Here is a 21,860-nt window from a genome sequence, read left to right on the forward strand (position 1 = left end):
TCAGAGTCTTGTTGGTCGCTTCCACCTGTCCATTAGCCTAAGGGTGTCCTGGTGAGGAGAAATAGTTCTGGAAGTGCAATTTTTTGCACCATGCTCGAAATGGATCACAATTGAACGATTTCCCATTGTTTGTTATGAAAGCAACAGATCACCGACTTGCAAAGGAAACTTTTGATATTCCTGGTGAAGTAGTCAACTGAGACCATCGTGAATTTGCGACCTTTTCGACGAGCAAGGGTCCCATAATGTCGACTCCCCACTGCGCGAAGGGCCATGGTGATAAGACTGGGCTTAATTCTTCTGGGGGATTAGTAGTGACTTTGTCGAACCTCTGACATTTGTCACTGTGCTTCACTATGTCGCTGGAGTCTTTGTTCATTCCGGGCCAGAAATACCCGGCTCTAATTGCCTTATGAGACAACATGCGACTCACGAATTGGCTTTCACATACTCCCTTATGTATCTTTTGTAGCACATATTCTATTTCCCGACCAGATATACATTTGAGTAGGGGTAAGGTGTAGCCCGTTTTGTAGAGAATGTTTTCTTCCTCTATCTCGGATCTGAGTTGAGCCAGTGCATCCGCCCGAGTGTTATCTTCCCATGGCATCTGGGTGGTCACCGTCTGCTTGAAAGCTTCCTTTAATTGTTGCACCTTGGCGAGATACCGTTTTATCTTTTCGCCCCATGCCTCGTATTCTCCCTTGATGTGCCCTATCACTACCTAGGAGTCACTCCTTACCTCGAGGATCTTTGCTCCCATTACCCGAGCCATTTGCATCCTGGCTATCATAGCTTCATAGCTTCATACTCAGCCTCGTTGTTGGTGATGGTGAAAGTCAACCGGATTGCAGACTCGAATACTCCTACTTCCGGGTTGGTTAACACCACGCCTACTCCACTCCTCTTCTTCATGGACGAGTCATCTACATAGGCTACCCATGCCTCGTCAGGGGGAAGCGTTTCCTCTTCTGGAAAGTTGCAGAATTCTACTACGAAATTTGCCAATGCTTGGACCTTTATTACCATCTTCGGGTGATACTCTATGTCGAACTCCCCGAGTTCGATTGCCCAGTTGATGAGTCGGCCCGAAATGTCGGGTTTCTGCAAGATTTTCTTCAAAGGACACTCGGTTAGAACCCTGATTGTGTGGGCCTGGAAATAGGCCTTAACCTTCTTGCCAACACTAATAATGCGAATGCTAACTTCTCTATCCGTGAGTACCTCTCTTCTACTTCGTGAAGGGCTCGGCTAGTGAAGTAGACCAGTTTCTGAATTCCTTGATCCTCTCGTATTAATGAGCAAATTACAGCCGACGAAAATATTGCTAAGTAAAGGAAAAGGACCTCGCCTTTGGATGGCCGGCTGAGTAATGGGGGACTCCCGAGATACTCCTTTAGCTCCCGGAAGGCTTTCTCACAATCCTTCCAAACGAAAGCCTTCCTTAACACCTTGAAAAAGGGCAAACATTTGCCAATGGCGTGGGAGATAAACATGTTCACAAATCTAATGGTTGATTTCTAAGATGAAATTGACGAAATATGAGGAACATATTGCCACCATTCATTTCTCATTTTAAAAGAGAAATGATTTGTGTCAATAATTTGACTATCGTTTTCTCATTTTCTCTTATAAATTCAATAGATAAACTATTAGAACGGTAATGCTTATATAGATCTCACACATGGGCCCACAAATTCAATGACAATTTTTAAAAATGGAAAGGATGGGAAAAGGACCAGGAAAAAAAATGCAATTATTTTCCTAGAACAATATTCATTTCTAGATGAGATCATTTGTGATAGGTTTACCTGAGTCAATATTCCCTTTTAAAAAATTGTTTTACATTATTAAATATCATTTGATCTTTAAACAAATCCACAAGTCACGCCTCACTTTTATTTTAATCGAATTAAACATCTTTTTATTTTATTTTATCTGGTACCCAATTTTCTATAACCCTTTAAGTTTCTTTTGGCCAAAAGACAAAGATGGACAAATAGCAAATCAATATAAAAGAAATGACTTTGACCTCGGTAATTATCTGAAAATTTCCTAATATCATGGTTTGAAATCATTTTATAACTTCTAGCCGAAAAAATCATTTAATCTCCTTTTAAAAACACATATATTAATATTATTATTATTATTTTTTATTTTTTTTTTTTTCCCTTCTGGATGGCTCTTTAAGATATACGAAAAGAGAGTATGCGATATTGGGAGGCTAATGGATTTTATTTTTATTGTTTTCCTTTTTTCTGAAATCTTGATTGATTTGATGTGTATCCTCTTGCAAAATGAACAAAATATAAAAAATAAAAAATAAATAAATAAAAAAGGAGAAAATTCACTTTTTTCCATGCAATTTTAGAAATTTTTTCAATTCGAACCATAATGTTTAAAAATTGGCAATGTACTTCCTAACGTTTCAAAAAATTTTAATTCAGACCCTCCATTACTAATTTCCGTCTAACTGGACGAAAATCATCATATGTGCGTCTCACGTGGGATTTTGATACTCTCTATTTTAATTTTGCCCTCATTAAAACCTATAAAATTACATAATTACCCTCATTAAAACTTATGAAATTGAGAGTAATTACGTAATTTAATAAGTTTTAATAAGGGCAAAATAAAAATAGAGGGCATTAAAATTCCAAGTGAGACGTACGTAGAATGATTTCCGTCAAATTAGACGAAAATTAGTAACAAATAATCTGAATTAAAAATTTTTGAAACATTAAAGGGTATATTGCCGATTTTTAAATATTGAAGTTGAAATTAAAAAATTCCTAAAATTTTAAGGGTAAAGTGAATTTAACCCTAAAAGATATTATAATAATTGATGAAAATAAAGTAATGTTGGACAACATGTTTACAATGTGTCTGTCATTATGGGTCGATCGAAAAGTAAGATGATGAAATGCAGGGAAACGCGTAAAACATGTCACTTTCGAGGCTATATAAGGGGAGCTCTAATCAGGTACGAGGGACTTTTGCTTCCTCCCCAAAATTCTATACTTCATGTTTCTTACCATTTCTCTCTTTTTGAAAACGTTTTGCTAACTTAAAGTACTGAAACTATTTCTTGTCGACTCACACCGACAAACTCTTTTGCTTACATATTTATGTTTTTGCAAGTTACATCACATCGATCATCGGTGCTCTCCAAGCAAAAAACTTGGTGAGCTAAGATGGAAATTAACAACTCACATATATGATCCATATATAATATATAGTTATATCACCTCATATATATATATAAAAAAAAAAGAAAATCAAGAGTCTAAGTTCTTTTATAATTATTATTTAGTAGAGAAGCAGGGGGTTTGTTTATGAGTTGCTTTCATTAAAGCATATAATATAAAATAATATTAATTACAGCACCAACTATTTGAAGGTCCCAAAAGTGGTTAAACGTGCATATCTTCCCTTCAAAGACAGGCAAAGTGCCATCACCTCATCCAATCAACTCCTTTCATTATTCTTCCATATGCCCACATCTGACACGCCACTCATATTCAGGATAAGGATCCCTATAATTTAAAATTACCTTAATTTAGGCCTTTTTTTTTTTTTTTTACAGAATAGTTTTTAAAATATTATTTATTAAAAAGGTGATACGTTTTTTAAAGAAAAAAAAAAAACAATTAGCACCACTTGATATGTAATAAGCTCTATGTGGTATCAACATGAACTCAGAAATTTTGAAGTATGCTGAAAAGATAATTTACTTTTCACAGTCAAATTTCGTCCACTGACTTAACCGATTTCATTAGTATAACATTGACTTAAATAGGACAGTTAAATCATTGGACGGAATTTGACTGTAAGAAGTAAATTGTATTTTTAGTAGGGCTGAAAAAACATGAAAACCTGGTAAATAAATATGTACCCGTTTATCCTATGCATGTAATTATTTTTATGACGTCTATATGAACCTTCTTATAAAAAAAACATAGATAAGATAAATGGATCGTAAATTGATGATATCATATACCTGTTTTGCCAACCCTAATTTTTAGCATATCTTAAGGACTTTTAAATTTATTTAATACTACAATGAACTAATTGCAAATCATGTCTAATTTAATAACTTTTTTTTTTTTTTTTTTTTTTTAGTGGATTCTCGTGTTCATGCTCTTGTCAGTGGTTTGCCTTAGTGGAGCAATTCTTCATTATCTTAATATGCGTATAATGTCTAGTTTTACTTAAAATATGAATGGGGTTGACTTTATTTTTTTCAACTATAAAAGATAGAGCGTGATAATTTTACTATTTTTTTTACTGCAATTATAGTTGATATATTTTATAAGAGATTTCTTTTTTCTTTCTCTTTATCATTAGCTTTTCCAGAAATATTTTTGTAATTTTTTTTTTTTAGCTGGAATAAGCAGATTCATAAATTTGGTTGGTGACTCTTAATTAACCATAAATTCCTTAGCTGTCGTCGTAGGTAGCCCAAAAAGATAGTATGTTGCCTTAAGAAAAAAAAAAAAAAAAAACTTCTACTATGACGTCAATCCTGATAACACTCATTTTGCAGCCTTCAATTACTATGTTATACATTATCAATTTAAGAAAAATGTAAAAAATAAAATAAAAGTGAGAACAAAAAAAAAAAAAAAAAAAAAATACTTGTAGCTAGCAAGACCCAGGCCAGATCCACAGGGTGGGTTTGGCCGGACCCACAAGTCTAGCCGATGGTGAACACCTCAAATCCCGCCAGCCGTGACCGGTCTCAAAATCCATTTCCAATACCTCAAAATCCGTTTCTAATGCTCCAAAACCCGTTTTTAATGCCTCAAAACTCGTTTGTAATGCCTCAAAACTCATTTTTGGATTCAAAACTAAAACCTAGAGGTGAAAAGTTAACCTTTTAGGGATTTTATCACCCTAAAATCTAGTGCATTTTGGTTCAACTTATTTTTGTGTACTTTTTATGTTTTTGTTTATGTGTCGGTTATTGATTGGGGGTTGTAAAAGATGTGTTATCGGGATAGTCCTGATAAAAGATTTTCTAAAAAAAAAAAAGATATGGATTTAACAAGTCAAGGCTGGTTGGATCCAGTTTGAAGGTGCAGCACCAAACTCCTGATAAAAGACTTAAAAAAAAAAAAAAAAAAAAAAAAAAAATGCCGCTTGAGTGATTGTGAATGAAATGGAGCAAGACTGTGAAGAAAGTAGCAATTTCTTTTTGCTTGGGAAAATACATGTAAATTGCATGTTATGTGTACCTAAAGTGCGATGAGAAATTGACAAGAATTATAGATTTGGTAGGATTTTCGAGAAATTGTAAACCTCTTATAAGCAGTTAGAGGTATTTTCGACTCTTACAAACACAAATTTGATAATTTACATGACAAATACCGAAGTCTACATTGCATCTTTCACCAATTTCTAGCCACGTAACATTGCACAAATATTATCTATTAGATAAAGAATATAAAAATAGGAGATAATTAGAATGCTCATAAGGCGTGTTACAATGGATCTCAAAACCAACTTATGTCGTTTGACTGCTTTTTTACACAAGTGAAACAACCAAGCTTAACATCCTCGGTTTTTCTACTCGAGCAAGAGAGATACTTGAATTTTAACGCAAATTGCTATTTTAACCGTCATTAAAATCTTATGATGAACCAAAAATAAATTGTATGTAAATCTTCCTCTTCTATTTATCTTATTAACCCTCCCAGCTTCTAATCTATCTATCCATCTTTCTTGAGAGAGAGATTGTTTGGGGAAGAGCTGAGGGGATTGGATAGTTAGGTGGTATTGGTGGGATTGGGAGATGGGATAGTTAGTTGTTATATATCAATGGTGGTTGTATTTCTTTGAGCCCTAGCTTATATATGATTATATGTTATCATGTTTTGTTGATATCATTGTGAAAAGTGATGTTAAAATGTTGTGTCACTTCAAAAATAATGTGGTTTTTAAAATTATCATTCGGTTTATAATTGATCATTATTAAATTTTGATCAAATGTTAGTTTTAAATGACACCTCATGTTTGAAGTGACACAAGAGAAACATGAGAAAGACTTGTCTTTAGGAAATCGAGAATATACTAAGAGTAATGCTACATATTATATTGTTATTCCACAACTATCTCATGATGATAACGTGTCGGTTCCAATCAACTGTTAGATTTTTTTTGTTAACAATTACTAATCGAAGAGTCGGTTGAGACTAGCACGTCAGCTCTTATAGTATAATTGTAAGATAAAAATGCTATAAATAATAATAATAATAAATTAATTCCTACGTACTTAACTCTCATTCCACTTTGCTGATTTAGTAATGTTCATCAATGATCAACCCTTCGATCAACCATTATTAAAAAATAAAAAAATTCAAAGGCTAATGAACATGGGCTGATCAGTCCAGTAAGATGAAAGTGGAATGTAAGTTGAGAAATTATAATTACTTATAATACTATAAAAAATAATAATAATAATATAAGAGCCATATTCCTTAGATAGCATGCTACTACCAAAGGTTAGTACCAACTCTATTATTGATTGAACAATACTATCTCTTTGTTTTCTACTTGGTAAAATCAATATATACCTCTCAAACTATCATTTAATTGACAATGTTCCTCGTATATTTTCAATTGTAACAATATCCTCCCAAAACATTGTCAATGTTTCTCTCCAAGGCTAGCAAAAAGATAAAAATGCCCCTAAATATTTATCACTAAGACAAAAATACCCCTATAAATTTGAAAAAAATAAAAATAATTTTTTTATAAAATGGAAATTTTAATTAAAAAATAATATTATTTTAATTTTTTTAAAACGAATTTTTAAAAAAAAAAAATATAAAATAAAACAATTTAAAAAAAAAAAAAACTAAAATTTTCATTTTTTTTTAAAAAAATTGAATTTTTAATTTTTTCTTATAAAAAGGATTTTTATTTTTTTAATTTTGCCACTCCTTGGATTTATTATTATTATTATTTTCAGTTTTAGTATTTTTGTTTGTATTTTATTGAGGGTAGTTTCGTCATTGGGGAGACATTAACAATATTTTGGTAGTTTGGGGAGGACATTATTATAACTAAAAGTTTGAAGGGAAACATTGTCAATTATGTGGTAGTTTGAGGGGTATCTGAACTTTTTTTTTTTTTTTAATACCATTTCTCAATTTATGAAATTATTCTTCACTCATTCAAAACATTCTCCATGCATGCAAGGAACAGAACAAAGCTGTGAAAGTATCAAACCATATATATAAATATATTGCAATATTTAGTGAGATCTGATCATTTATGGCCGTGAATATCAAGCATTCTGTTTATATCCATATAAACTATTTTCCCGCAGCAAAATTTCTATTTATTATATTTTATTTTTATATATAATACATTAAAATTTGAAATAGAATCAAAGATTTGTATATTTATACTATATATAAATAAAATATAATAAATATTAATGTATTAGTACTGTATCCATACACTACCTCTGTGTCCCTCCTCTTTCGAAGGACTTTATCTAAACATCCTTTTACAGATAGGTTTGGATAACGACAAAATAACAAAATCTCTTTATTCTATTTTTAATTCGAATAATGCTGCGTATCTTTTTCTTTTTTTTTTTAATTGACATGATTTTTAAAATTAAATAATATTATATACAATTATTTTGTTATATAATATGTTACTCGATTTTAAAATTACGATTAAAATCTCGGTGACATTACTCTTTCAAATTATCGAAATTTAATAGTTATTTATAGTTTTATATATATATATAAATTTTTTTTCTTAATACTGTGGGCGCATCGGTAATTTTATAATTGTATTCGTTGATAATTGAGAGTCTGAGACGCAAGTGGGTCCAATAAAAAGAAAGTTACAAAGACCCATCATGATAAAATGAGCGGTCTGGATTAAAGCAATTAGGTAGGATTAAAAAAAAAAAATTACTAAACAATAAAAGTAATTAAAAAGTTAGCTTTCATATTTATTTAATTTTTTAATTTGTAAATTCTCTCCTAAATTCATACGAGACTCCAGATCCACCAGCCCGGAGTCTCCCTTTATAAATAGACCTGCAAAATCTTCTTCTTCTCCTCTCTCTCTCTCCCTCCCTCTCTAAAAGATCAAGAGTAGATTAATATTAGTGTGTGATGGCTTCTACGCTGAGCAATGGAGTGCCTGAGACGGGGAGCGGGCTGATTGTCAGTTTCGGGGAGATGCTGATAGACTTCGTGCCGACGGTGTCAGGGGTGTCGCTGGCGGAGGCGCCGGGCTTCGTCAAGGCGCCCGGCGGGGCACCGGCCAACGTGGCGATCGCCGTTTCCAGGCTCGGCGGGAAGGCTTCCTTCGTCGGAAAGCTCGGAGACGACGAGTTCGGCCGTATGCTCGCCGGGATCCTCGAAAAGTACGGCGTAGATGGCCGCGGCATCAACTTTGACCAGGGCGCCCGCACCGCCCTCGCCTTTGTCACTCTGCGCAACGATGGCGAGCGCGAGTTCATGTTCTACCGTAACCCCAGCGCCGACATGCTCCTCCGCCCCGAAGAACTCAACGTCGAGCTCATCAGATCCGTACGCTCTCTCTCTCTCCTCTCTGTGAAAATTACCATAATTTTTCCTCTTTCTCTGAGATTTTTTTGGGAAAATTTGTTTCCTATTTCTCATAATGATTTATGGAGTGGACGCGCTAAATGTCACGCGCGATCCCCGAGATCTTACGATCTGCAACGTCCACATTCACACGCTGGCACAGTGAATGATGGGTCCCTCGCATAGATCTAGGATTCCGCTATCAACGAACATGGGTCCGGTCTCACGTGCCGCTAGAGCGGAAACGGTGATTCAGTAGGCCACGATGGGGCCCATCATTTTTTTTTTGGATCTAACGTCTCGCTTAACCATTCGTGCATTTTAATCTGTTCAACGTTGGAGTGGCAACTCACGCGCTTTGACGGCGAGTTGGATGAGTTCGGCTCACAACACGGTGGTTTGCAGTATATTCAACTTTGACTTTCTAGTGACGCACATAATTTTGACTGACCTGTGCACGTGCCTTCCCCACTCTCACACGATACACGCGCTTTAATAATATTTCTTTGGCTGCACGTAGCTATTTATTGAAGGGTAATTATTCCCTGTATCTCTGACGTGGCTTTTAATTTAGAATGGATAAAATCGGATCAAAATTTAGTAATAATTTTTTTAAGTAAAATAAGGGAAATTGGGAGGATGGTGTGCTTGGTTAACCTTTTTGGGTTGAGTTTTGGGGTAATAAGAATCGATTAATTAGACATAAAAGTGAAATAAGATAATTGACTTTTGTGAGAAAAAAAGTTAAAAAAAAATAGTTTTGAAAAGTTGTTTTTTTTTTTTTTTTTTTTTTTTGGAAAGAAATGAAAATAAGGAGAGGGAGAGGGGAAGGGGTAGGGGTTTGCCAAACAGACCCACTATTTTATTTAGGGTATAATTTTGGAAGAAAGAAAAATTTTGATATTAGGGAATGCCCAGAAGGAAAAAATGGTGGGTGGGTCATAATCAGCCGAAAGAGAGAGATTCTAAATTGTATTTTTCCCTGAAATTAAGTGTAAAAAGATTTTCACTTATTATGTTATTGGACCATGTATTTATTGTGTCATGCAATACAAAGATCAAAGATGTGGACTTTATATATAAGGATTAGGTGATGGGGTGTTACTTTATGCAATTTTAGAAATTTCAATGTAAACGATATGATTCGATTGTTAATGTTTTGTTGATATTTTTGTTATGATAGGCTAAAGTATTTCACTACGGATCGATAAGCTTGATCGTGGAGCCATGCAGATCAGCACACCTGAAGGCAATGCAGGTGGCCAGAGATGCCGGTGCCCTGCTCTCATACGACCCGAATCTCCGGCTGCCGCTGTGGCCCTCAGAGGAGGAGGCGCGTGAGCAGATAATGAGCATATGGGACAAGGCGGATGTGATAAAAGTGAGTGATGTGGAGCTGGTGTTCCTCACAAAGAATGATAAGATTGATGATGCCTCGGCTTTGTCCTTGTGGCATCCCAACCTGAAGCTCCTCCTCGTCACTCTTGGCGACCATGGCTGTAGATACTATACCAAGGTATGTCGGTTGTGCCTGTTGGCTACTTGGCTGTGTCTACCTTCATCTAATTACTGCTTTCTCAATACAAAATAATAATAATAATAATTACTGCTTTCTGAGTTTTTATCTTTTGTTGCCATTATTGATTTTGAATGTTAGCTAGTGTACAAAAAAAATTTGTGGACTTTAGGGAGGTAGCTGTGGTGGGTAGGTGATGATTTTGAAGCATGAAACCTCCACGCGCACAATGGCATCCTAGGCTGCAAAGCTCTGCCTATTTCTCATTAAAAAAAAAAAAGGAATTATATATATATATATTAGTTTTTTAATTTTTTTTCTGAAGATTGCAGAGAGTCAGTCAATCATGGCTTTGTGGGGCTTGCCATTGGAAGTACTGTTTTATTTTCTTTTGTTTTCTCTGGTCAGCTGAGATTTTAAAAGAAAAACAGAGTCACCGTCACCTAACTATCAGGTCACAGGTGGGGACTCTTTATTTATTTTCCATCTGAGGGGTTTGGTGTAGCCGCATTTTGGATTTTTTTTTTTTTTTTACATGCATTTTGGATTTTTAAGAGCATCTTCGGCAATAATAGTCAAATAGCTACTGAAAAAGTACAACTATCTATCTACTTTAGCTACTACTTTTTCTCTATTCTCTACAACAAATTATCTATTTCTTTCACTACTTACATTTAAATATTATTTCTCATTTTTTTTTATTATATCCCTGCCAACACTTAATTAAAATTATTAAATTGACACTATATCCTTACATTTAAATGTTATATTCTTTTTTTCAGTATACGTTTACATTAAAGTCATTAAATTATTACTGCCAAATATTATATTGAATCAATTCCAAGTATTCAATTGCCATTGAAAGCATGAAATTATTGTCATGCATTAAAAATAAATAAAATAAATAAATAAATAAAATAAACCGTGTGATCTCTATGGAGGATCATGTAAACAAACAACCTCTTTTTCAAATATTATCCTTTCAAGGCTATTTATTTGTTTAAAGGGGATAACAGAGAGAAAGAGGAATATAATAAATAAAGGAACCTTATTATTTTTCCTCAATTTTTTATTCTCTAATATGTGAACAATGAATAGGCTGATTAGTTTACTGTTTATACTAGATGAAAAATCTACAAATTGATTATTTTGTTGGAGACAAAAAATGACTCAATTTGACTATTTTAAGCCATTTAACTGCTCTTTTAGAGATCCTTTAATAAGGAAGGTTTAGCATTATTTAATTATCTGCATGAAGGTTGCTGTGGTCATTATGCAGCAATTATTTTAATATTTTAATCATGTTTACTTGTAAGCATGACGAACATTAGGTAATTGTACCAAAGTTGATTGCAACTTTCTTGTCAGACTTGTCTGGAACATATTATCCAGTTAGATATTATATTTGAATCATATTTTTGTTTTTAACTTTTTAAGAAGATAAAAATACCCCTCCGAAAACAATATGCAATCCATTAGCTTTATTTTTTGTAAGGGAAACTCTTAAAAAAACACCCCGTTCCTTTGTTTTTATTTATTTATTCAAAGACTAGAGAAACTTAACAATGTCCTTAAAAATTACGAGAGAAGTAAGTTGCTTAACCAGAATTTTTTTGTTTTTGTTTTTTTTTTTGCATAAACATAGAATTTCCATGGAGCAGTAGAGGCTTTCCATGTGAAAACAGTGGATACAACTGGTGCTGGAGATTCATTTGTTGGTGCCCTACTCTGCAAGGTTGTTGATGACCAATCCATACTTGAAGTAAGTACTCCTTCCATTCCTCAATTTTGAATAATTATAGGGTCATCTCTGATAATAAATATTTATCATTATTTCAATTATTTCTGTTGCTATAACATAAAAAAATATGTCTTGGGTGCAGGATGAACCAAGATTGAGGTCAGTGCTCAAATTTGCAAATGCATGTGGAGCCATTACAACAACCAAAAAGGGCGCAATCCCCGCCCTCCCAACTGAGGCTGAAGTCGTCACTCTGCTTAAAGCATAAGATGACTTTGTTTTTTTTTTTTTCCCCCTTTTGGAGGACCCTTCTGTGTTTTTTTTTTTTTTTTGTTTTTTGTTTTTTTAATTCTAGGTGTTGTTTTCACTTTTCAGTTCAATTAAAAGAGGGTTTCCAATCTCTCATTTTTACTCGTATTTCCCTTCATGTAATCTTGGGAAGGATTGTGTTTTGAGCAAATAAACCTTTTATTATGTTTGGCAATCTTTTTCTGACAATGACCTGAACGTGTTTCTCCGGCTGCTGCTTGCTTTTTGTGGGGTTGACGAAATAAGCATTGCCAATGTACTGTTTTCACCAATTATTATAAACTTCTATGCAAAAGGTCAGAAGTTTCCCATATATATATATAAAAGGACGAAATTAAAAAATAAAAATAAAAAATCTCTTCGGAGTCTAAGAGCTTTGGGTGTTAAATTGGTTTGAATTTTCTAGGGATGGAACAACTTTCTCAATAAAGACAGAAATTCTCCATTTAAATGGTGAAAGAAGCTAAAGCTTCTAGAATTTAGCATATTGACCAGTTCTTACAAGTCCTCCTTGTTGATCTAAAGTTGATTTTCACCAGTTCTAATGCCATTATTTATTTAAAATGATCCATATTTTCCCAAAAATGTTTGATAAAAGTTTAACCAACCACCAACAAAGAGAGAGAGAGAGAGAGAGAGAGAGAAGAAGAAGAAGGAGAAGAAGAAGAAGAAGATGCATTTATTGGGAAACAAAAAAAATTATAATCTTGTCATGGTACTTAGGAGAGAGGAGGGTTGGTTATTATTACAAAACAATGGCTTGTGGATAGCATTCACTAACCTCCATATGCAAAGACCTCCAAACTTGCATACATCTTCCCCACTTTTCCTGCATATTAGCCAGAAATGCCTCTGCCCATTGTTCATTACTTCCTCCCATGCTTAGATCGTAAGGCACCGAAAAACTACTAGAGCAAATATGAGAAAAAGGGCAAGAATCAACATGTTGTTTATGAATGTTTCATAACAATAGCAAGTATTGTTGTACTTATCTACAGCTATCATGATGATCTTCCTGTGCACATGTCATGAACCCCAAAGTTTGCAGCCTATATTAACTTTTATTTTTTTCAGCTTTTACCAGAGACGATTCCCACCACTGTCACCACTTTTAAAAGGTGGATATAACCTTCATACAGGTAGCATGGCCACCTTATTAGCATTATGGATTTCAGCCAAATGGACAACAACAAGCTGAACACTTTTATGCCAAAAAGTGCAACTAGTCAAATTCATCACCAAGAAAGTAAAAGAGTAGCCTGAAAGATATTTCAATTGAGATCCTCACCATGAGATTGGAATCAAGTTTTTGTCTTGCATGCCTCTTGTTCAGAAATTCGGCCGGATATCAATAATAATATTGCCTACATATTGTTCAACCAGATACCATACTGCATACCAATGCTCTCAATTCCCATCTCAAGCACAAAAAAATTTTGAGGTCAAGGTAACTAGTTGTTAAGCCCTTCCTATATGTCACTATTGCCATCCCCCCTCTCTCTCTCTCTCTCTCTCTCTCTCCCCCCTTTTCCTCCGATGCATATGACCCATGAACCCCTCTTTTGAGCATGTCACTAAGTTTTCTGAACCTATAGCTGCCTTAGACATTTTCTTTTCTAATTACATCAGATTTCTAATCAATTAAAATGCAACCAACAGAAGATCTAGAGAAATATTACCTCAAGAGCTCTTCCAGCTGAGATCCTTTATTGGGAGCAGAATTCCTGCAAGAGCTCAAACTTTTAGTTGCAGGTAATAAAGAAAACCATACACTACTTTCAAAATTTCAATAAAGCATTTGACAAGAAGACTACAAGTGTTTTTTTTTTTTTTGGTTGCTGGGAATAAAGAAAACCATGTACAACTTTCAATAATGCATTTGGGAGGAAGACTACAGGCCGTAAATGTTAATCATGGACTTTTTTTATATTTAGCCATCATGATACCAATATACTTAAGGTTTTTCATAAATAATACTTCTCACTTAAGATGAAAGACGATTGAAAATAGTACAATGTAAAATTTTTCATATGGAAATCTTGCAAATCCCACAGAAAGAGGAAATAAAATTTGTTTTGGCAAGATTACCCTTTTTTTTTTTTTTTGACACGTCTGCACAAAAAAAGGAGGGGGATTCGAACTAGTGACCTCTGCTTTATTAGGCGTGATCCTAACCGATTGAGCTATCTCTTGGAGACAAGATTACCCTTTTTTATACACCAACAAAGGACTTTATTTTTTTTTTTTATAAAAAAAAAAAAAAAAAAAAATACTTCTAGGGCAGGGTAGCATGCAATGTTAGTGGTGACCAAGAAAAGCGAACAAAATACATAGCCCAAACAGTTACATTGATTATTGTGGTACTGGCACTAGAAATCATCCTTTAAGTTGCCACTGGACACAACCTGAGACTTGAATAGAGAACAAACCTGGTGACAGATATTTTGAAGATACGAAGAGACTTGGTGGAAAGATTATATATAGCATCAGCAATGTGCTCCTTGCCGAACAAGTACACTACTGGATAACCAAGAAGCCATCTGAAGCAAATTAGATACCCAGAGTTATTTTTTCATGACACGATGGTTCTAATCAAAAGACCAGTAAAAAATGCTAACTAGAATATATATATTATGATAAAATTTAAGGAGAAAAATAATCTCACGAGCATATCCTTTGGGCTATAAGCATAAAGCTAACTGCTCAATTTTACAACAGTTTTTTTTCCCCTGAAAAGTAATCATAAGTTTATCAGAAACATGAAACGCTGTCATCCAAGTACACAGGCTAGCTAGTAAATTTGGACCATTCTACTCATGGATTACTTTTTAGATGACCTGCAACAGAAATTTAGCATTATGGGAAATTTTACCTACCCAAGTGGTTTTATATTTTGGCAAAAAGATACATTTACAGCTAAACATGTTGCCTTTCTCTGTACTGCAACCAGAGCTTGCAGCTTAGAGCATACTACTCTTTCAGACACTCCCTAGAGGCTAGAGTGTCGGTTATTTCAGTTACTTTTTTAGATTTGAAGAGGATACTTCATAGACATCTACTGATATACATATTTCAGTCAGAGAAATATGCACAGGAACTTCTACTACGCACAAATACAGTAGAATATAATTCAGATACTTTGTTACGAACTACGTATTAATGCATTTACTTCTCATGCCTCTCCAAGAAGTCTAGATTTAAAAGAAATCCCTATTCCAGAAACTTGCACATAACTCTCTGGAAAAAGTTCTCACCCCAATATCCTGAATGGTGAAACTATGCGTGGAAAAACGGTGGGTTGAAGGTTTCCCTGAACCATCAATCTTAAATATCTTGCTGGTTTGTCATATTTTTCATGTCATTTTTGATGTTAAAGTAGCATCCAAGATATTGATTAATATTAGAGCCAAACTTCTAAATTTCTGGATTCTAAGGTCTTCTCTTTTTATAAATTTGCATTTCTCCAAATATATAACTTTTAAAAATAAAATGTTGTAAACAAACAGCATCCATTAAGATTGGTCCTCTTGATTCCAGCAATGACTTCTCCCATCGACATTAAATGGTATTTTGAAGCTTGCATCAAATTAAAGTATTCTTATAAATTCATAGAAACATACATTTATAGGTTTAGGCCATTTTAGGGGAAGCCCAACAATTTTGTTAAGCCAACTCAATAATTCAACCATAAAGGAGGCCAGAAATGAAACTGGCTGAGCAGTCCGGGTAACACAATTTTACAACAAAAATAATTCCCATGGTCAATGAAACTAAAACCCACCACAACTTGCTTCCTTAGAGCATTCCCAATGGAAGAGCCAAATGTTACTTTTATCTAAAATAGCTCTTCAAATGTTTAAAAAACCCCCCACATTGGATTAGCCAAAAAAAAATGTAAAATAGATATTTGATTGGAAGAGCTAAAAAAAAAGCTAAATGTAGCAGCATTTTTCAATGGAGCTATTTTATTTTTCATTGTTTTTCTCACCTGTTTTCTCTTTTTTCCAAATCTTTTCCTACTTTTTCTCTACATGTTCTCTTTTTTCTAAAATTTTTTCCATTTTTCCTTTCACATGTTGTCTTTTTCCCAAAACCTTTCTTACTTTTAATAGTATTTTAATAGAATAGATAGAAATATAACTAATTGGATGTAGAAACATTCAAAAATGGCTTAGCTAAACTAGATAAAAGTGAGTTTTGAGAAGCCATTTTGCATAAAAATATGGCTCTTCCATTGGAAATGCTCTAAAAGCTAGGAACATTATACGTTTTCCACAGGACATAACTAGATTAGGGCTGCACAATCCATGGATGGAAAAGGCTGAGATGTGAGATGCAGGTGTTGATGATCACCCCTGCGTATCTACTAGCGCCCTTGACAGGCACTCCCGGCCTCCATAAAAACCATCCCATGAATATACATGGCAGGTTCTGGTGACATGAATAGAATGGGCATACAAATGAGCCCAACCACAACTCGCTATGGTTCTTCACTACCTAATCATGCATACATAAGAGCCAAGGTGGGCCTTAGCTGCAAAGATTTTAAAAGTAACGTAACTATTCTTCTTTGCAATAGTAATCTCCATTATGAATTGAACAATGCCATCTAGATGTGCTATATTAATTGAATTACGACTCTGGAATCAACTTTTACTTGGCTGAATCCCTAAAGTATAAATTGATTAACCTACTTCACATAGTAAATTGTACATCAGTATAAATTTTGAGTGGTAAGGAATTGAACTTAATTATATATATGAAAAATTATAATATCTCTGTGTTTATATAGCATACGAATTTCTCTATTATAACACGCACACACACACTAATTTATATGTATTCTATAATGATCTACCACAGCCCCCGTGTGATCAATTCCTAGTTCCACCCACCCAGGGGTAAGCATGTTCTATAAAGGTGAGTCTAGGCGGTTACCCATTTAAAGTTGGCACAGTGACGTGTGTATCTTGCATGCAGCTACTAAGATCAATAAAGGCAGAAGACTGAGAAGTGATAAGCTCATTTGTTGAAGAAGACTGAGAAGTGATAAGCTCATTTGTTGAAGACTTGGCATCAGCCATGTTATCTGCCCTGTGACATGATAGGAGATCATCTTTCATTCCATCTTGAGGAAACAACAAAGAAAAAGACTTCTGAATTGATACCAGCTGCATTCCTATTGGGCTTTTTTCTGCTTGTGTCATCTGGCACAAAGACGAAAAGAGAGCCTTCACCAAAGAGTAAGAGGGGAGCATGCCTAAGATTACAGGTAAAGACCACAGAAATTAGTAGCCTACAGCAGGAACCAACCTTTGGAGGATCATGTTCAAGATCCACAAAAAGCAGCTGCGCTTCTGAGCTCAAGCTTAACCTAACATGCTCAGCAAGTCCTCCCACATGTATCAAATATATCATATCTTCTATAACCATTACTCTCAAATGCTCAAAAATGGGTGACTCCTGCATATATTTATATTAAAAATTAAAGTATATTAATTTTTAACAAACAAGATCCTCCTACTAGGCAAAAGGAAAGGGAAAAATGTTATTATGAGATATCACAAGCATGATCATTCATCATCTAGTAAAATTTCACCTAAATAAACTGTCTAATGTTTGCTTAAAGAAACAGTTTGTTGACAAAAAATGTGACTCCATCCCGACTTTTTTTTTAATAAGTAATCGAAATATTATTAAAAAGTGAAAAGCGCAATTCAGGTATACATGAAGTTATACAAGAGAAACACCCAGCTAGAAGAAGAAAAAAAGAACAAGAAAATCATGAAAACTAAGCAAATTTAAAAAGACAAACGCAGCTGTCTAGAGGTAAAGAGTTTTGAAGAAAATCATCCCGACTCAAATTTTAAAAGGCAGAAAGAGAGAGTGGCCCGACCAATAGATGATTAGCTTTGCTTAGTAACACAACCAAATTACCAATCACATTTCAATATGGCGAAGATTATTGAGTTGAACTTTGTAATATTTCTAGAGACAGAACATACTTAATGGGTGTAATTTGTGGAATTATAAAAGGTATCTCAAATACTTCATAACCAAATCATGATTCCAAAATAAGATGCCAAATAGTTTCACCTATTTAATTTGACATCAAGATTTAAAATTCCTAGAAATAAGGAAAATCATTGGGTGTGCAGCAAACCACAAAAAGAATTGGAAAAAAAAAAAAGGATAATTAATTTAATCTACGATTTCACTTTCTCCCTCTCCCCCTTTTCATGGGGCCCTGCCAAGCACATGCACATGTGCATCCTCAATCTCTTTTAAAGAACAAAAGAAGGAGAAGAAAAAAAAAAAAGGTGCCATTATCCTTATTCCTCTTCCTCCTGTGACAAGAATATAACTATGGAAAGCTTGAGAAGTTACTTATTCTTCTCATGCATCTCAGACCTCTTAGTAGCTAATGACAAGAAACTTTTTAGGAACCATCCCCCAATCATCATCATAGGAGTATAACAGTGAAGAATTACCTAACATGCTATGTGCTCTTGTTCAAGATTACATGACATGCTTTTTAAGTGAATTTTGCCACAAACTCAAAACATGAGAGCCATAAAAGGGAAGAATTTAAAAAATAAGTCAGCACTAATTTCTGAACAACGATGAAAACAATGTGAAAGTTCATATATTAACATCACCAGGAGTCCTCTAAGTGATTGTAAAAAAGAGACATTTTCTTGCATTTTCTTAAACTTATTGCGAATTAACAGTTTTAAGGGTGCTCCAATTGCTGTTTTTCACTTCGAGATAGGATTCTGGTCCAGTATGTCTTTACATATTTCTCTTAAACATAAAATGTTAAATTTTAGAATATCCGTCCTTGACTCAGAAATTGATTTTCAGGGAGCACAAATAAAAAGATGTCCTAAGTGAGGAAACTCAAGTATGTGTTTAGTTATTGTTCAAATTAAAATGATAAGTGCAGCACATGGTGAATAATTGAGAAAGAAAGAAGAAATTGTCATAAAAGTCAGACATAACATCCAAATGAATCGATGAACTATGAGATCATGGCTGTGATGCAGCAATGGCAGATTGATTTGCTGTTACTTCAGAACTTTGTAGATTCCAAAATTTATCCTGTGGCTCATGTGCAACATCATATTGGGTCAAGTCTTATATGATTTTGAAGGTCAACCCATTTGAAGTCTAGGGTTAAAAACAGTTTTCAAGTTAGGTTATTATTTCACCAGTTATACTTAATCTTCTAATAGGGGCAGGTATTTAATTTTCTGTAATTCTTCTAAATTAAGGATATTTGGTAATTGAGTCCCATCTAGAAACTTTTAGGAGTTTTTAAGGGTCTTGGCATATATTCTGTCTTTTTCTTTACAGCACACTGGTAGTATTCACAGCCCCTGAACAATCATAAACTCTCGCTTTTCTTCCTTCTCTTAACCCCAAGACAGACTGTTTTCCTTTACCCCTTTAAACCTTAAAAGCCTAAAATTTTCCAATCTTTCTTATCAGAAGTCGTCCCTTTAAACATCCAAGTCATTTCCCCAATTTCAAGCTCCTTTCACCCATCAAAATTCAATTTTCGAGCCATAAACCACTCCACAAAGCCCTAGATCTACAAATTCTCCTAACCATAAACTTATCACAAGCTCATGTAGACAGATACCCTAAATCTCTCCTACATCAGGCAGTGACCAAACCAAAAACAGAATGTACCAACAAACCTAAAACGGCAGTACAATGTAAATACCTTTTGAATAAGTTTCATAAGTTGACATAGTCGCTCCTGTAGTTCAGGCATCTTTCCACCATAGTCTACCATTACAGCTGGCCTCATTCCTGTACACAGAGCTAGTATATCTGCCAGAAAATATTCCAAAATCACGATTCATAATCCACAAGAAGAAATTAGTAAAAATTATATATTACTTAAAATTTACAAACATAACCCATCAAATAAAAAATCAAAACAAGAAAAAATGTTAATAAAAGTGCAAAGTCCACACACTTCAGCAACTTTAATACGTTAAATAATCGGTTATCAAACATGAAAACAGTGCAGACTCGTTGCAGATTATATTGGCTCCATAACAAATAACAATTCACATCAATGGGATATAACAAGCATCATAAAAGGAAAAGAAACTGAAATTTGGATCAGAAGGCATGTTTGGCTCTGAAAACGTTTTAGCATTTCATTTTCAGAATCTGTCATTTTCACATGAATAACCAATTCATTTTCACATGTTTGGCTCTGAAATTTACTTGGACTACTGGGAAAGTCACAACTCCACAGAAATGAGCAAGATAAACCACTTGGCTTAAGTTTGGATGGGGTTTCATATATTGCAAGCGGAAACAAAAACAGTATAAAATACCCATAAACGAAATTGACCCTCAAAACGGAAAATAAATAAATAAATAAATAAATTATACCCATAAATTAAAATGAAAAAATAATAAAGATGATGATCTGAGTAGTGAGGAACTAAAAGAGACAACAACAAAAAAAAATCAAAAGGAGAAAAACCAGTGTTTGTGGAGGTGAGAGGGAGAGAATGGAAAAGAACCAATTTCGAGACGGCGCTTGGTTGGAGATTTGAGACGCCATTTGATGAGAGAAAGAGAGGACTCCAACACCTTCAGGGCTTCATCCATTTCTGCAACCTCCATTTGTGATGAGGCTTAATGGATTCAAAGTGGTTGATTTTGGCACTTGGAGACTCCAACTCGTTTGTAATAATTTGGACTGAACGATAATATGAATATCCTCTCTATTCATGCATTTCTCTTTAATAAATGCTCTGATACTTCCTCTTCCTCAACATAAAATTAGGACCGATTCATTTATTTATAACTTTCTTTTAATTATTTTTTATATTATTATTTTAATTTGAGTAAAGTCCAATTAACCCCTTTAAACTACCATCTCAATGACAATTTACCCCACAAACTATCAATTGCTCATTTACACCCCAAACTATCAAAACAATGACAAAATTACTCCTATCAAATTTTAAATAAGACAAAAATACCCTTGAAAATTTGAAGAAAAAAAAAGTAGGTAAAGTCCACTTAACCCCCTCAAACTACCACCTCAATGATAATCTACCCTCCAATCTATCAATTGCAACAATTTACTCCTAAACTACCAAAACAATGACAGTGTATCCCCTAATACTAGCAAAGTGACGAAATTACCCTATATAATTTTCAATAAAACAAAAATACCCTTAAAATTTTGAAATAAATAAATAAATTTTAATATTAAAAAAATGTTGTTTGGGGTGGCTCATCCCTCAACTGGGGTAGTTCGGCCACCCCACCCTTATTTTTTTAATTATATATATATATATATATATATATATATATATGAAATAATATTTTATTATTAATTTTTGTTAGTGGGACAAGTGTTTCATTTGTGGCTCTAAGATTTCTAAGAAGAAATCTTAGCCATAAACTGAATATTCTTCAGTCCAAAATAGATTAGAAATGATCCTATTCCATCTCAACCAGGCTTTGAGTGATATTTTTTGTAAATATGTAAGGGGTTATAGATCAAAAAAAGGATATTCAACTTTATGAAATTGAATATTAATCATATCAATCAATGATACAATATATTGATGACCATGAACGAAATCTTACAAAAAATAATTACAAAGTACTTTAGCAATTGAATAGAGACATGAAAGTAATGCTAGATTTTTTTTTTTTTGTGTACATTTAAGAA

General features: G+C 33.9%; 3 protein-coding genes across 6 annotated transcripts; 1 reads left to right on the top strand and 2 right to left on the bottom strand.

Moving 5' to 3' along the window:
* Positions 1 to 789: 789 nt before the first annotated feature.
* LOC148587613 (uncharacterized) lies at positions 790 to 1,496 on the bottom strand. The gene is made up of 2 exons (XM_088512721.1): positions 1,225 to 1,496; positions 790 to 1,141 (listed from the first exon to the last, which is right to left on the bottom strand). The coding sequence occupies exons 1-2, from the start codon at positions 1,494 to 1,496 to the stop codon at positions 790 to 792; spliced, it is 624 nt and encodes a 207-aa protein (XP_088368847.1).
* Positions 1,497 to 8,024: 6,528 nt separating this feature from the next.
* On the top strand, positions 8,025 to 12,358 carry LOC132177830 (pfkB-like carbohydrate kinase family protein). Its single transcript, XM_059590301.2, has 4 exons — positions 8,025 to 8,561; positions 9,763 to 10,095; positions 11,741 to 11,857; positions 11,979 to 12,358. The coding sequence occupies exons 1-4, from the start codon at positions 8,142 to 8,144 to the stop codon at positions 12,102 to 12,104; spliced, it is 996 nt and encodes a 331-aa protein (XP_059446284.1). The 5' UTR covers positions 8,025 to 8,141; the 3' UTR covers positions 12,105 to 12,358.
* A 462-nt stretch (positions 12,359 to 12,820) lies between these two features.
* Positions 12,821 to 20,928, bottom strand: LOC132177838 (uncharacterized). 4 transcript variants are annotated; one of them, XM_059590320.2, is made up of 7 exons: positions 20,695 to 20,928; positions 19,875 to 19,984; positions 17,459 to 17,608; positions 17,084 to 17,376; positions 14,575 to 14,685; positions 13,825 to 13,869; positions 12,821 to 13,050 (listed from the first exon to the last, which is right to left on the bottom strand). In XM_059590320.2, exons 1-7 carry the CDS (start codon positions 20,795 to 20,797, stop codon positions 12,891 to 12,893), a joined length of 972 nt encoding a protein of 323 aa, XP_059446303.2. In that variant the 5' UTR covers positions 20,798 to 20,928; the 3' UTR covers positions 12,821 to 12,890. The 4 variants fall into 4 exon arrangements, with proteins under 4 accessions (XP_059446303.2, XP_059446294.2, XP_088369158.1 ...); XM_059590311.2 differs by having other exon boundaries at positions 12,821 to 13,053; XM_088513032.1 differs by having other exon boundaries at positions 17,084 to 17,352; positions 20,695 to 20,927.
* Between the last annotated feature and the right edge of the window lie 932 nt (positions 20,929 to 21,860).

The sequence above is a fragment of the Corylus avellana genome, chromosome 2 (assembly GCF_965113065.1).
Source record: "Corylus avellana chromosome 2, dhCorAvel1.hap1.2, whole genome shotgun sequence".
Lineage (NCBI taxonomy): Eukaryota > Viridiplantae > Streptophyta > Magnoliopsida > Fagales > Betulaceae > Corylus > Corylus avellana.

Bases quoted from the DNA above. Each gene is read 5' to 3' on its own strand.
- LOC148587613 (XM_088512721.1), bottom strand. From the start codon at position 1,496: ATGTTTATCTCCCACGCCATTGGCAAATGTTTGCCCTTTTTCAAGGTG. The intron at 1,142-1,224 runs GTACTCACGGAT...CCACACAATCAG, and splicing joins CTTCACGAAGTAGAAGAGAG to GGTTCTAACCGAGTGTCCTT.
- LOC132177830 (XM_059590301.2), top strand. From the start codon at position 8,142: ATGGCTTCTACGCTGAGCAATGGAGTGCCTGAGACGGGGAGCGGGCTG. The intron at 8,562-9,762 runs GTACGCTCTCTC...TTGTTATGATAG, and splicing joins ACGTCGAGCTCATCAGATCC to GCTAAAGTATTTCACTACGG. The intron at 11,858-11,978 runs GTAAGTACTCCT...TCTTGGGTGCAG, and splicing joins ATGACCAATCCATACTTGAA to GATGAACCAAGATTGAGGTC.
- LOC132177838 (XM_059590311.2), bottom strand. From the start codon at position 20,797: ATGGAGGTTGCAGAAATGGATGAAGCCCTGAAGGTGTTGGAGTCCTCT. The intron at 17,377-17,458 runs GTTGGTTCCTGC...TCTTTGGTGAAG, and splicing joins TTGAACATGATCCTCCAAAG to GCTCTCTTTTCGTCTTTGTG. The intron at 13,054-13,824 runs GTAATATTTCTC...TATTTGCTCTAG, and splicing joins CAGCTGGAAGAGCTCTTGAG to TAGTTTTTCGGTGCCTTACG.